The 16,037-nt window shown below is 45.2% G+C and overlaps 1 protein-coding gene across 1 annotated transcript; it reads left to right on the forward strand.

The window, feature by feature from the left end:
• Positions 1-364: 364 nt before the first annotated feature.
• On the forward strand, positions 365-15,511 carry LOC120842101 (adhesion G protein-coupled receptor L2-like). The gene is made up of 3 exons (XM_040213126.1): positions 365-472; positions 12,269-12,370; positions 15,299-15,511. Exons 1-3 carry the CDS (start codon positions 365-367, stop codon positions 15,509-15,511), a joined length of 423 nt encoding a protein of 140 aa, XP_040069060.1.
• The last annotated feature ends 526 nt before the right edge of the window (positions 15,512-16,037 follow it).

Genomic DNA, 16,037 nt, shown 5'->3' on the forward strand with positions numbered 1-16,037 from the left:
ATATTTATTTGATCCTTTAGAAAAAGAAGCCTTGCACCACCGTGAAACATTATATGACCATGTCCACCAACAAACCTCTTCCGATTGAATCGCTTTGGCCCCTTCACCGAAAAGCCAATATAATTCCTTCTTCCGCAGAGATATAGAAGCAGAATTAGAAGAAAATGACCCCACCGTGCAAACACTAGGTTATGTAGGTGTCGCGGCAACAGATTTTTATAGAAATATCTCGCCGCGACAAGTTATAAGGTCCACAAGGAAAGCAGTATTTATAGCGACATCGCACTGGAGTGCTGACCTGAATAATCTGCTGTCATTTACATGTCTTGGCTCCCGTAGACGCTGGATTCGGACGACCGTTATTATGCTGCCTCTGCTGGGACTTACCTGGATTCCTGGCTTCCTTCTCCTCGACAACAGCAAGTTTTCTGTAGTCATGACTTACGTCTTCTGCGTTCTCAACACGCTTCAGGTATGTATTTCACACTCTAAGAAATTCAGTGGTCCCTTGAAGTAAAAGGCCTAAAGAGAGAGAAAGAAGAAAATAGATGCTAGCAGGACACGGCGTCCGGCGATTCTGTTTTCCTGCAAATCACTTGAGAGAGTCAACCGCAGAAACCTCCGGAGGGAGCTCTACCAATAAGAGAGGAGGAAATATTTCGATATTAGAAAATTCGTATGCGCTGGGGCACTGAGCCTGGCATTTCACGTGCTTACGTCATGCTTAGGATTATAGCATGGGCTCTTACTATGCATAGGCTTGTAGTTTCAGCCTCGTGCTTCGTCAATCTCTCTCTGCTGATTGCAGCGATTGGCTTTCCAAGAGATTTGAGGAAAAGTATATGCACCAGACAGCAGTGAGTGTACGGAAGTTAATGATTGACTAAAGCCCGGAGACAATGGAGACCAAAATGGACGACACAACTCAGAAGTTTCAAACACAACAATTCTGAGTCGTCTTGTCCCTTTCGTTTTCTCTTGTCTCAGGGTTTTAAACTACCATCTACCATCATCACCAGCTCGTTTGATGATCAACATACTGAGGAAAGCACGTCAATACTGCAGATGTCAGTTCTTCGTTTTTTATTGCTCTACAAACATCACCGTAATCATCGTAGTAAAATTATCCGTGTGCATTTACGCTAACGTGTAACATGTGTCACATGCAAAGCAGCTCGGCGTGTGCGTAATTCGCTACTATTGTGGCGCCGCTGTCGTTTCTGCGCCGCCTCCTTGGCTCGATCCAGAGAATTCTCAGTCTATTTTGTGTTTCCAGACTTTATTCCGCACCCGTGCCTCATCCATACTTCCTCTATAAAGAGCCTCGTCAGCCAATACCGCCTGAAAGACCAAACATGTGCACGACGTCACCATGAGTTGTGAAGCCCCTTATAAAATACTCGCTTAGCGTTTCTTACAAGTATTGCCAATATTTTTTCTGCGAATGCACGAGACACGCTCTACGAGATGGAGCTCCGCCGCCATTCACTTTCAAGGATCGCATGAGACATTGATAAATGCACCATAAAGGTGGCGCCAAGTTGTTCGTGGATCACTCAAATGAAATATATTACTAAATAAGTAAAATGAAAACACCGCAAAGCGCTTGGTGCACCAGGCACGCCTACCCCTATAGACGCATTTAAAGGGGTACTCCGGCGTCTTTTTTAGAATCTCAGAATTATCGGAAGAATTTGCTACACACACAAACAAATATGACTGAAAGAGTAACAAATATTGGAACAAAATAAATTTTTTCACCAACTCACCAAATTTACAATTTTGTGTCCTCACCGTATTTTTGAAAATGAGTCTCTACTCGCAGTAATGAAGAAGTGACATCAGGGGTAGGCAGGAGTTCACTCTTAGAATGGTAGCCTTTCTTTCCAACTGATTATACTTCGTTTCAGCATCGGTCCAGACGCAGCCAAAGCTACAAGCGCGAGCTCCGGGCTTTCAGCATCCCTGCCAAGCACGCGCGCTCGTGCTGTGCAAGCAATGTTCTGGGCCACATGCTCGCGCTCGTAGCATCGGCTGCGTCTGGACCGAAGCTGAAACGAAGTATAGAAGCCTTTCCAGTGCGTCAAATTAACGCGTTGGAAGCTCGCTCCAGCACCCGCGCAGCAGCATGAAACAAATGCCCGGCATAGCCTATCTTTAGACTACCCGCTGGTCCAGCAAGCCTTCCTTAAGTTTGCGTTTCCTTTTCTTCTGCGCACTTCAACTTCATGGTTACCACAGCAGGACAGTTCATTTCCTTATTAAATTTTAATCTGTCCTCCGGAGTAATGTCCTTTTTGATGGCTCGCAAACAGCGGCTCGGCATCTCCGCAAAAAAAGATGAAGGATAGCAATGATTGCCGTAACCTTGCACGTATTTAAAGTATCTAAGTTAACTTAACGGAAAGCCGACTGCGCAGGGACAATCGCAATTGCTGTGATTAGGCTCAGCACACCGCGGTAAACGTACTTCCACTGGCGTTGTCCACTTGCTTTCGCATCGCCTTTCTTCAAGCTTGTGCTTGCTTCAATATTTCTAAACGCTAAAGTTTCCATTTTTATTGTTGTCTGTCGCAAAATTAGTCAGAAAAACGTAGAAATTAAGCGCCGCTGTCTCAAGTGATAGCCTCTCGGATATACTCAATAATACAACAAACCAAATAGGAAAATCGCAAATTGGCCAAAAAAAAAAAAAAAGTTTTTGCTCCGCATCTTTTTTAACATTTTATTATAATTTGAACCATTCTGGTACAAAGACAACTTGTGTGAACAGCAACAATAAAGTTTATATGCACATACGCAGATGGAAACCGCAAATGCGAGGGGAGGTAACCGAAAAAAGTAAAGTAGAAATATAGGTGCGCCACCTTTCAGGTCAAGCCCTAATCGTGCCACCATAGAGTAATATAGTAAACGTAAAGCGGAGGACACAGGAGCCGATTCGCGGCCCAGATAGTGCGTTTAATACCCTCCGCTACGTGGCGCTTTTCTGCAATTTGGTTAAAATTAATTAAAACTCTTTCTGTGAAAAGTATTTATTTTTTAAATGGCAATGCTTTAATACTATTTAAAGTACTTAAAACGACTAAATAGTTTAAATCAAATACGTCACAAAAACCACGTGAAGAATGGCGCCTGCAATGGCCTGCCTGCCTGCACACCGTCGCCTCTGCATCATTCTGCATGGCCTCTGCTCGTCCCTGCATCGTTCGTCTGTGCCGTGCGTGCCGTCCATCTGTGCTTTCTGCTGCATCAAGTTCGGTCGACTTTGCATCAACCAAGGTGACGCATGACCGCCCGCGTGCTCGCATGCTCGGCGTGAATTTGTGGAGCCGATCGGTTCGAGCTTCTCGCGCTCTTGTTTCTGCCGGGCTGTCTGGCTGCACTTGAACGTGTGTTCATGTTGATTTTCGATGAGATTTCTTAAGAAAAAAGAATTTAATTTACGACCCTGCACACGACATTGTCCATGGGTTTACAGATGACGGTGTTGAACGAACCTCTAACATTGCAGATAGAGCCTTGGTTGTTATGCTGTCTGAAATTTCCACGAAATGCGTTTAGCCCCTTGCATACACTCTTGTGCACACTCCAACAACGTCTTCTGTTTAACGCAGTCTCCTCATTTCTCTCATTCGGGAGCTTAAGACTGTTGGCTTCACAGTAAAGGCTGTGGTCTGGGTTAGGGGACTTCAAACGTAAGCTTGGTGCGTGTGTTGATAAGCCATTTTTTGAAGTTGACAACGAACACGTTTACTTTGTCCTTGATGTTCCACACCTTCCCAAAACAACCAAGAGCAATCTCCAAGCCCACAAACTTTGCATTGGAAATGAGGTCATTGAGGGGTCTTCTATTGTTGAACTTTATTGCTCTATCCATGAGATGAGCTTGCAATTGGCTCCGAAACTTACTGAGAGACACATTTTTTCAAGAACCTTTCTATAACATGGAAGAAAATTGTGCCCCACAGGTACTGAGTGCCTCACTCTTTCTTGCAATCATATCCCTTGTTTTTTGTTAAGGAACCTCCTGAGGCAGCCATGGCTACAGCCTATTTCTGTGATAGGATGTGCATACTTTTTGATTGTCTAAATAGCTAAAAAATTCAAGAAGACAGGGCAGAAGTTGCGTCATGCCATTCTGAAGGGAGAATCTGAAATACTTGATTTTCTCCACCAGTAACTCGGATGGATTTCAGCATGGCAGTTCCAAAGTAGAGGCAGCCATAAGCCATCATTGGGTGGCAAGTTACTATAAAAGGTGTCCTCATGCTCTGGGATGAGCTTTCAAGCAGCCATGACTTTAAGTTCTTACTTACACGACGCCTGCAGCAAGACATACTTGAGAACGTTTTTGGAGCTATATACGACAAATGCTGGGCTGCAACACAAACGCAAATATGCATCAGTTCACCTCAGGACTAAAACACCTCTCGATAAAGAAACCGTTCAAACTGTCGTACAATGAAAACGTAGAGGATGACAAGGCTGACCTCCTAAAGGAGTTGCAAATATCTTCGCACCATGAAAGTTTAATTTCAGACATTGTGGTATGTCTTCCAATTGATAACTTCCCGCCACTAGAGGATATTTCTGAGCTGGCATCAGACATCAGGTCAAACATAATTGATGACTGAGCCACTTTTTTATTACGTTTGGGGCTATTTGATCAAGCTTTTGCTTGAACAAACAACTTACAGCTGTGGCTGTTCTCAGCTGCTATCGGATGAGTCTAATAACCTGACCAGGCCTCACCAGTTGTGATGGAAAAAAAGATATAATAATTAAAAGGACTCGGAATTCCAGTGCGGTGAATATAAGAAGGTAGGAATTATTTACAGTCGTTTAAACAAGAAGTTAGAAAACAATGGTGTGGCTATATATACAGAGTTCAGTTCGCCGCATCCGCTTACGGCCCGGTGGTGCACGTCGACGTAGGCAGGGCGTTCGTATTGTCCAGGAAATGCTCAGCTGCTTGCTAGGCACAGGCGGAGGCTTCTCAGCGAGCTTGGGTGAAAGCCCCACGGGCCTGGACTCGTCCGTCCGGGCTCCTCCTTGGCTGCCGGGACCACCGCTGTCGAGCCGGGTTCCGTGTCGTGCCCGCCCTTCTCGTTTTTTCCAGGCACGAGCTTGTGGGCCCTCTTCCCTTCTCGTCATCGTCTTCGTTTTTTCCGTTTATCCCACTCTTGCCTTGAACCTCTTTGTCTTTTACTCAGTCCACAGTGTTGCTCAGTCCAACTCAGTTTTCGCGCGCGTCGTTTTCCTCATCGTTGGTTCTCCCACATCATCACAATTACCCCCCTTTTAAGACAATTGTTTACCAAAACTTTTAAGCAAAATAAATAAGACCTGTAGTCAAAACAAACAATTGTTACCAAACCACACGAAAATGACGAAGCCTGTTTAATACGTAGGTAAATTATTACCTCCCCCAAAACAAATCCAGTAACAGCTGTGGACGCATTACATACAACTTAAATAGTCAGCTCCAACATTCTGGCAGCCCTTAATGTACGTCACTTTAAAATCGTACTCGGCGAGTAGCAAACTCCATCTCAATACGCGACTATTCAGATGCCTAGCAGAGTGAATGTATTCAAGCGGCTGGTGGTCGCTCTGTACAGTGAAGCGTTTGCCAAACAAGAATCTGTGGAATTTTGCACTGCCCACACGAGGGCTAGGCATTCACGCTCAATGGTGGAATACGCGACTTCTCGAGGCAGTAACTTCCGGCTTGCATGCGCAACCGGATGCAAGATCCCTTCATGTTCTTGCATTAGTACGGCGCCCAGACACCTTTCCGACGCGTCTGTTCTCAAAATAATCTCCTTCGACAGATCTGGAGATTTCAAAATCGGCTTATCGGAGAGGAGTTTCTTCAGTAGCTGGAACGCTCTCTCCTGTCTTTCCTCCCAGATAACCTTGTTGGCCGCTCTTTTCCTTGTCAGCTCCGTCAGAGGGAGCGTTGTCTCGGCGTAATTGGGAACGAATTCCCGGTAATAGCCGGTCAGCCCTAGGAAGGATCGGACTTCTGTTTTAGTCTTTGGTCTTATTGTGCCTTGAATTTTATCTAGCGTCTCTGTTAGGGGCTCGAAAGTCCCCTGCCCGACTTTGTGGCCAAGAAAGGTTATTCTTGAAAACCCGATCTCTGTTTTCTTTGGCTTGATGGTAAGTCCAGCCTCCCTCACCTTAGTCAAGACTAGGCTCATTGTCCTCATATGCTCCTCCCAGGTGTCGGTTGATATTAGGACGTCGTCAAAGTAATGATGTACGTTTGGAACCCCTTCGAGAACTTTCCTCATTAATCGTGTGAACACTGCTGGGGCTGTTTTTATGCCGAAGGGCATGAACCTGAACCGATACAGTCCCGACATAGTTGAAAAAGCGGTCGCATCCTCTGATCCTTCGGCCATAGGTACTTGCCAATACCCCTTGGCGAAGTCAAAGTTAGAAAAGTATCGTTTAGTGCTTAGTTCAGCGAACATCATGTCGACTCGAGGAATCGGTTCGCTATCGGTTTCCAGAACCTTATTCAGTTGGCGGAAATCTATGCATAACAGTGTTGATTTATCCTTCTTCCTTATTACCACAAAGGGCGAGTTGTAGGCCGAGTCGCACTTCTCGATTATGCCTTGGCGTAACATATCGCCGATCTCCTTTTCTACCTCTTCCTGTAGCGCAAAGGGAATGGGGAATTGTCGCACTTGGATCAGCGTATCTGTCTTCAGTTTCAACTGGCATTTTATGAGACTGGTTTGACCTGGAAGATCTGAAAATACGTCCTGGAACTCTTCCAGCAGCTTCCTTGCATCGTTAGTTTTGAACTCAGTCATCTCTTCTGAGAACTGTACGTCCTTGTGATCTTGAAGCTTGTGAAGACCAACATGAGGGACCTCCTGTTCTTCGGGATCCACTTCCACAGCCATACCAGCCAAGACTTGCCTGGGAGCTCCAAGAACTTCTCTCTCCTCGTATCTCTTCAACATATTAATGTGAAACGCGGTCGTTTTCTGACCAAGGTCTATGACGTAATCCACGTCATTCCTCTTCTCAACTACCCGGAATGGACCCTTCCATTGTAGCACCAACTTGTTCCTGTCTGTCGGTAACAAGATCAGTACTCTGTCCCCTTCTCGTAGTTGGCGCGCTCGACTCTTCTTGTCGTAGTGTTCCTTTTGTGTCTGTTGGGCCTTCTTGAGTTCCTCGTGGGCGGCTTTACAGGTCTCCTCGAGTCTCTTGCGCAGATCAACCACATATTCGTATGTTGTCTTGGTCTCCGGGTCGATGTTCTCGTTGGTCCAGAGTTCCCTCAGAACCGCCATAGGACCGCGAACATACCTTCCATAAAGAAGGTCAAACGGGGAGAACCCCAGGCTGCTCTGCAGCACTTCCCTGTATGCGAAAAGCAACAGGGTGAGATATCTATCCCAACATCGCGGTTTCTCCTGGCACATTCTCTTGATCATTTGTTTTAGAGTCCCATTAAATCGTTCAACCAGCCCATTACACATTCGATGGTAGGGGGTTGTCGTCAGCAGTCTGAGCGACAATAGGCGACTGATCTCCTTCATGAGAGCCGACGTGAAGCATGATCCCCGGTCACTGACGATTTCTCGTGGCAGGCCTACTCGAGAAAACATTTGCAGTAGGCCCTCCGCTACCTCTACTGTGCCGATGCTTTTCAGAGCGACAGCATCTGGGTATCTGGTAGCGAAGTCAACCATTGTCAGTATATACCTGTTGCCCGTCTCTGAACGATAGGTCCGACAATGTCAATGCCGACTCTTTGGAAGGGAGTGTCGATGATCGGCATGGTTCCAAGGGGTGCTCTCGGCACCATGTGCTTAGGAATGGTTCTCTGGCACATGTCGCACGACTTCACGAATCGCTTGATGTTCATTGCAATTCCAGGCCAGTAGAATTCCTCCTGGATGCGATCAGTGGTCTTCTTAGTTCCCTGATGTACAGAGATGATTCCTTCGTGCGCCAATTTCAGTACGATGGTTCGGAAATCTCTCGGAACAACCAGTTGTTCCCATTGCTTGTGTGCCGGCGTCTTGTACCTCCTGTAGAGGATTTCATTACGCAACACGAATTCAGACTCGTGTGATTTTCCCGAGATATACTTTTTGCCGACGGCAGCAAAGCATTTCTTCAACGATTCGTCATTACGTTGAGATAGTTTCAACTTGTTGTGGTCAATTCCCGTCGGTCCGAGCGTCATAACCGGTAGTTGGGAATTTTTTTCCTTGCCGGCTACTCTTTTCAGCGCTCCCGCAGAATTAAAGTCCGGCACCAAGACGTCACAGCCTTCTTTTCCACTCTCGTCAAGAACGAGTCCTTCGCCAGTCTCACTTTTTCCTGACGTCCCCTTGGATGTCTGTCTCTCTTCGTTCAGTTGAGACCCGCTTAGTCTTCCCTCGTCATTCCATTCTTCATCGGGATCATCAATTCCTCTCACCACATGAACATTTCCTAACACCAAATCGTACAACGGGTTGTCCATGCACTTGGCTGTTAGACTGCCCGTAAAAAACGGAGTTCTAACCTCTATTTCTGCCTCTGGCAGGTACTTTACAGTCCTATCAAGTAGTAAAACCGGACTAGAGACACCGGTTAACTTATCATCGGGAACCAGATCTCTTTTTACCACAACCGTGTTGCAGCCGCTGTCTCTTAGTACGGTGACCGGACGACCGCACACTTCCCCCCTCACCACTGGCATATTATCTACCAGGAACCGTGGAGCCTTTCCGAGTGCCGCATTTACTATCGGTATCTGTTCTCCGTTTCTCAGTACAATGTATGTCTCTTCTGGATTTTCGCTGTCAGCGACTGTCAACATACAGGATGCCTGAGGAGTCTTGCTACCTTTATCTTCTGGCTTCCAGTTACACGCATCTGATTTGTGTCCTGGCTTGCCGCACCTCCAGCACGCAGATCCGTGTTGAGCTCTGGAACTGGTCCAGCATTCTGCGGCTTTATGTCCAGGCTTGTTGCAGAGGAAACACCGGCTCACTCCCTTGGTGGGAACTTTCAGTCGACTACCCTCTTTATTACGACCTCCACTCTTATGGCTTAGGTCCTCTTCTTTCGAGCTAGACAAGCTAGTTTGGCCCTGCGCTTCAAAAAAGTGGTCTGCAGTTACTGCCAAACTCTCGAGGGTTTTGCAGTCTCTCTCCTTCAAAAATATAGACAGTTTTTGCTACATCTTCTTAAGAACTGCTCTGCGACCATGCGATCTCTGAGCTCTTCAAATGTCTTAATGGTCTCACCCGTTCTCAAGCCATCGGTCGAAATAACCGAGGAGCCGAGCTGCAAATTGTCTCCCGGTCTCTGACTCTTCTGGCTTGCTTTGCCGAAATTTTTCCCGGTAGCATTCTGCTGTGTAGCGAAACCGCTGAAGCAGGCTAAGCTTTACTTTTGAATAGTCCAATGACTCTTCGGGTGTCATCCTTCCAACGACCGTTAAGGCCTCACCGGTGAGGCAGACTTAAAGACATCGCCCACTTTTCTTGGGGCCATTCCTGACTGGTCGCCACTCGCTCGAAACGTCGGATGTAAGCGTCCAGGTCGTCTCTTTTGTCATTAAATGGTGGGATTAATTTATGATGGCTACGATAGCATGTTTGCCTCCCTGGGTTTTCTCCACCGCCAGTATCCTGCGGATCCTCATCTCGAGGTGAACTGTTGTTTCCTCGCAACTGAAAACGCATCTGCAGCACCGCTTGCTCTTGTTGGAATCTGTGAGCTTCTCTGTCAGTTGTCTCTTGCGCCTCCTTAGCTGCCTCTCTTGCATCTTCTCTCATTCTGACCCGTTCTTCTTTCTGTCTGACTATTTCTTTTTCGACCCATTCGCGGAGTTCTATGCCCGCATACCCCAGCTCTCTCCCAACCGATAGCAATTTATCGGGATTCATACTGTAACTCTTCTTACACCACCGTCTGGAATATAAGATGTTAAAAAGAGAGAGTCCTGTCGCGGACGCCAGATTGTGATGGAAAAAAATATAATATTTAAAAGGACTCGGAATTCCAGTGCGGTGAATATAAGAAGGTAGGTATTATTTACAGTCGTTTCAACAAGAAGTTAGAAAACAATGGTGTTGCTATATATACAGAGTTCAGTTCGCCGCATCCGCTGACGGCCCAGTGGTGCACGTCGACGTAGGCAGGGCGTTCGTCTGGTCCAGGAAATGCTAAGCTGCTTGCTAGGCACAGGCGGAGGCTTCTCAGCGAGCTTGGGTGAAAGCCCCACGGGCCTGGACTCGTCCGTCCGGGCTCCTCCTTGGCTGCCGGGACCACCGCTGTCGAGCCGGGTTCCGTGTCGTGCCCGCCCTTCTCTTTTTTTCCAGGCACAAGCTTGTGGCCCCTCTTCCCTTCTCGTCATCCTCTTTGTTTTTTCCGTTTATCCCACTCTTGCCTTGAACCTCTTTGTCTTTTACTTAGTCCACAGTGTTGCTCAGTCCAACTCAGTTTTCGCGCGCGTCGTTTTCCTCATCGTTGGTTCTCCCACATCATCACACCAGTACTGTCTTGTTCCTAAAGCATAACACGTGCCTGGAAAATTCTTCGGGAACTTAGTAGTACCATCACAGGCTACCTTTCATTTCATTCAGCAACTAGAAAATCACTTTCTTCCCATAATAGAGAGTGTGACACATGTTCGAGGAGTGTGTGCCGCTTTGTATCACTTTGAGGTCTGGGTGGTTTTAGCCTTTGCCCAGAGGAGTACCACAAAGGGTTTTTAAAATTGTTTTGCAGAATACGCTTGTGTTGACATGTTTGATTTCTTAACCGGAATTTGGTCAAAGTTCGGTTGCACTCTTCAGTGGCTAGTAAGCAACGAGACAGGTTTAACTGTTAATAGTGTATTAACAGAGGCGGTTGCCAAACCAAAAACAAAAAGTGCTTATTAAGTGGGCGGTGCAGCTTGCTCTCCAAATATTTGTTTCCCTTTTTTCCAGCGAATGTGTATCACGGCTCCCTAACAAAAATATTTGTCTACTTTCTACGAAATTTCGACAGAAAAGTCTGTATAGAGGCTAAACATGTTTGAAAGAAAATGTATCCACTTTTGTATCCACTGCCCATAGTTTTTTAGCCGCTTTTTTCTAAAGCCATATTTCTTTTCTGAACAATTTCGAGGAATGTTTAGGGACGTTGAACCTTGTCAGATTTCGAATAGAGTTCTCATTGTTTGGTAATGGCTCGCCCGCAGTGAGTTTGAGGCTATGCAAATTGGTGTTTTTTTTATATTTGCCGGAATTCGGGGATTTGTACTATCCGGAGTGTGCTTCGCACTGTTATTATACTCTTATGACTGGTAATGATAGCCATGTCTTATTTATTTTTGCCCTTACTTCCCGTACCCGAGTCGGCGTGAAAGTGAATGTATCATAGAGCATGTTCTCCGTGGAAAGGTTTTGTTAACTTGGTTCCGCTAAGAATCTATTACGAAGTGTACGATATGCTGAAGTCCTTCATATTAATGTATTTTTGTGAGTATCGATCTCTTTCGTATAAAACATACAGAGCTTCTGAAGTAAATCATGTATACATGAATGTGGTCCAATAAAATATGTTCGAACCACTTACTGTTGTTTACCCCAAAATGCTCCACCAGTCAGGAGTCAATGCGGCGTTCAATGCTTTATAATAGAAAAAGAACAAGAAATATATATACTTCTGCTTTGTGAAGTAAGTTGAACTATTGTTTGACACATTTTGCACGCACTCTATTGTAAAAAATTAAAGCAAAAGTGCGACAGTATTAAAAAAAACAAAAAAAAAAACAGCGGCTTCGGGAGTTTTGAGACCCGAGCGAGGCGGGAGGAAAGACAGAGAGAGTGGTACCGGAGAAACCGGAGCAGAAACGCCCCAACCGAAACCGAAACTAACTTGACCGGAAACGGAATCAGATTATTCTTAATACCGCCCGCTAGGAGCGCTACCTGTCACTGGTCTATCTGGGCCGCTGGGGCCTATGGTAGTGTCCGCTCTTTACATTGTGTATATTACTCTATGGTGCCACTACCCCAAGCAAACGTATGTGACAGCCGTAATTACCGGCGATTACGACAGACATCTTTGTGCATGTGGCTTCTCATTCCGTAGCCTCCGGGGATATATTGCTTCATACTCCGGACTGAGCAGAAAAAGACACGAATTATGTGCGACCAATTGGTGTCCACGGAGCACCAAACTTTTCTGCTGAAGAGAAAGTCTTGCATGTTTAGCTTTTGTTCTGTTCTATTCTCGCCCACAGGGCTGCGCCTTCTTCGTGTTCCACTGCGCCTTGAACCGCAGCGTCAGGAGACTGATGTTCCAGAAGGTCGAATCAACGCAGTTCTTCAACCGCTGGATGCCGGTATTGCTACCAAAATGTTTTATGCTTCTCCGTAGGATTCCTTCATCCAATAAAAAAGATGAAAGTTTCACACATATGAAGTAATTTTGAATTCCAAAATGGCCCCAAATTTTATTCAACTACACAAGTGAATTCTACCTTGTTTCAGTTTGCCGAAATGATGTGCGTCCAATTTATTATTTCTGTGCATCTTCACTACTACACTGATCTCTTGGTTGTGAACATGAAAAAATGAGAGGATAGTGAAGTTGCAGGAACTCACGTCAAGGGACATTTTACTGATTTATTTGAAGCAAGTCTTCTCGCAAAGTTGGACAACATTTAGGGCTAGTTAAACACTGCTCACATTAGATTTCGCTCATAAACTATGTTACTATAGCATTCACTGCATTATTTCTATATCGGAAGTAAAGTTGACATACCAAGGCTTCAGGGCACAATGAAGCTTTATACTTCAGCTGCATCTGGATACAAAGTCTGATAAAGTCTTGAAAACGTTGCCAACAAAGTACTTGGGAATCCGCTGTTTGATATTAGCTCTCGTAGATGGCTCCACGCCCTCAACGAGAATAGAGTGTCTCAATGGTGCTTGCTGGAAGCACCTCGTTGCAGCCCAGAAACATTGTGGCACTCTAAACGTGACCACAGGCTTTAAGGACCTTGGCACCTTTGGCTCTCACGGATTTTGAGCACGTCGCAGGTAGACCGTGGCATGCTATGACCGGTATTTGTTGGAATGTATCTGGAATGTACTTAAAGTCAGGTATACAATACAACGTTACTCGTGTAATATATACCATCAAGAAGCGTTGCCCATATACTTGGCGGAAGCTAGTTGAAGTGACAACAAAATAGAATCTACTCACGAGAAAAAGAACGAGTGCATTTGAACACAGTAGTCTCTCCTGTCTCACTAAAACAGCTCAATTTTAACTCTCGCGTGCCCCTACTGCTAGGAAGGGCTAGGCGTTATCGTGATACAGATGTATGGCATTATCACCTTTGAAATAAATGTGATTTTGAGCATTTTTGAGCAAGAGGTAAATGTATATGTAAAAGAAATGTAAGTACTGAGAATGGCGTGCTGGCGTTATTGCTTGCCATCTAGGGGAGTCGGCTATTTAGCTTTGATATTCCGCTTTTCATTTTTTTAGCTTGAAATTCGTAGTTAATAATAAAAAATTGTCCAATATGTTAGATGAATGGAAAAGGAAAATATTCGGCTTTTCAACAACAAATAAAAAACTAATGTTGTTTAGAAAATCTCTCCTGTGTTTTTATTCGCAAAATAAAAACATCTGTATGCATTGCTTGACATTTAAATGTGGTTAGTATTTTCGCCATGTGATAGACCTGCTCTACATAGTCTAATGTATATTTTATTCTGCAATATTAAATGCCCTTGAAGAGCATAACTTTACTCGGGAAAAAAAAGGCGTATCTCTTGAGTATCTGTATTTCGATATATCGATTTCTTATCTGATATTGCCTTTTGTATTCGAAATATTGTCTCTCAGTAACTAGGCTGAGTCCTGACACTAGATATGATCAAAAATGCGATCGGAAGCTTTTTGATATTCATTTAATCAAAACCCTTACCGGGAAAAATGCATAACGTTATAAGGTCTACAATTATCACATTGCCGCGTAATCATATACCTTATCGGCACGAAGTTACCAGTGGGAAGTGAAACTTTGTGGCCATGTGTATCAAGGAAATGATCCGGCGCCTAGCCGCAACAGACACCACCACCACAGCAGATATGTCAAAGCGACTTAGGTAATTCTGGCAGATTCACAGGACTCTATCTTTACTCAAATTACGGCAGCTAAATTCAGATGCAATCACCTAACATTCAAAACTATATTTTAATTATTTTAGCACGAAACCTCACTTCCACTGCCAGTTGCGATATTCATTTGCAAAGTTCCCTTTTTACAGCGATTATCAGTTAGGTTAACTCTAAATACTTTCGATCCGCGGCTTCCAGGCCACAGAAGTTTGAGATCTTAGTTTGGCAAATATCCAAGCGAACCAATACCAAACATATTGGCGAAGTTTGAACGACCCTAAGTGTTCGCTAAGACAACCTTCAGTTATCTCAAAATGTACCTACTGAAATGTGCAAACTCGGATCTGCTTAGTCACCATATTTGGCAATATTTGTACTTGGCAATCACGTTTTTTTTTTTTTTTTTGTAACACGAATTGAAGGCATATTTATAACCTTCTAGAACGAAAGCTAGATACCGTATCACGTTCCAGCAGATTTTCAGTATATGTCTGCATTTTTTTTCGAAGAATGTGTCTGCTCGAAAGCATTGCACGAATACACGATGGGATAGCTATAGTGACGGACAAATTACAACTGGGAAGTCCTTCGGATGCCCTGCCTGGAGCACGAGATTTCTACCTTAACTAGCGCTTCGACATCACATGGTTCTTACGTGTTTACACGCAGACAAAGCAAGGCCTAAGGTCAATAACGCGTGACGGGTCTGGGCATCTGGAAAAGGCGTTTTGCCTTTCTCGTGGTGTCAGTGAGGGTAGTAAATATCATTGAGTTGTATTATTTGTTATCAAAACCACTAGAACAAGCTGTAAAACAAATAAGACGAGTGCGAAATAAAGTAAAAGAAGTAAAAAGTGATTGGCGGCAAAAAGGGCGATTTGTTGGCACTAAAATTTGTCACATACACGCAGGAACGTGATCTTTAGCAATCGGACATCTCACTTAGTGTCAGCGACTACTCAGAATTCTCAATCTGGAGCGGCGTTAAGGAGTTTTCTCGGGGTACCCGAGATGTGTTTCTAGGTTTGTGTTCGTCGCGTCCAAGCGTTTTTTTGTTTTTTTTTTATTGCGAGAGGGGGGATGCCGCAAAAATCCCCGACTCATCGGTGCCCGTCACCCCCTCCCCCTCTCACAGATTCGTCTGCGGCGTAGCAGCGCTGTCGACGAGCGGGGCAGTTCCTCGACCGTAACATCGGACAGCCGCGTGATAGCCACGATCTTCGGCAAACGCGGCAGCCTGTCCTTCAACACCGCCGATGTGGCCTCCTGGGACCTGATGGCGGGGAAGTTCACCTCCACCGTCGCCCTGCATAGGCACCCGCATTGCACGCCTCCGTCCACTGACTGACTGTCTTCCTCACAAGATGTTACGCCTTGGGGCAACTCCCGCGGGGAATTTCACCGTATGTGCAAGCAAAGCAGAGGATACGACAGCGAACTCGTCGCTTTGAGAGAAAAATAAAGCGTAATCCAAGACGTGCTCGAGTTTGTAGCGGTGACATTGCTCGCACTTATGAAGAAAAACAAATATAAAGTTATTCTATATTTATTGTTTTCAGCCCCAAAACCTAGTTTGAAAGTAAACATCTTCGACAGAAATCTGTCTGGTTTGGGGAACAATTCGAAAAAAAGAAAACTCAAACCAAAAGTTTAGAAACAAAGAATTCCCAACGTTTCGGGGTCGGCTGACCCCTTCTTCAGGGGTGACTCAAATTGGAATTGGACCAGCGCGAGCTTCGACCTCTCCTTCCTCTTCTACCGAGGTGATGTTTTGTGAACGTGACGCAGGCCATGAACGTAAATAGATGGTAAGGCCCCGAGGGACCTGTTAATGTTCCGGTGTATTCTGGATATGCCACGACTCCAAGAACAGG

The sequence above is a fragment of the Ixodes scapularis genome, unplaced genomic scaffold (assembly GCF_016920785.2).
Source record: "Ixodes scapularis isolate PalLabHiFi unplaced genomic scaffold, ASM1692078v2 ptg000925l_1__unscaffolded, whole genome shotgun sequence".
Lineage (NCBI taxonomy): Eukaryota > Metazoa > Arthropoda > Arachnida > Ixodida > Ixodidae > Ixodes > Ixodes scapularis.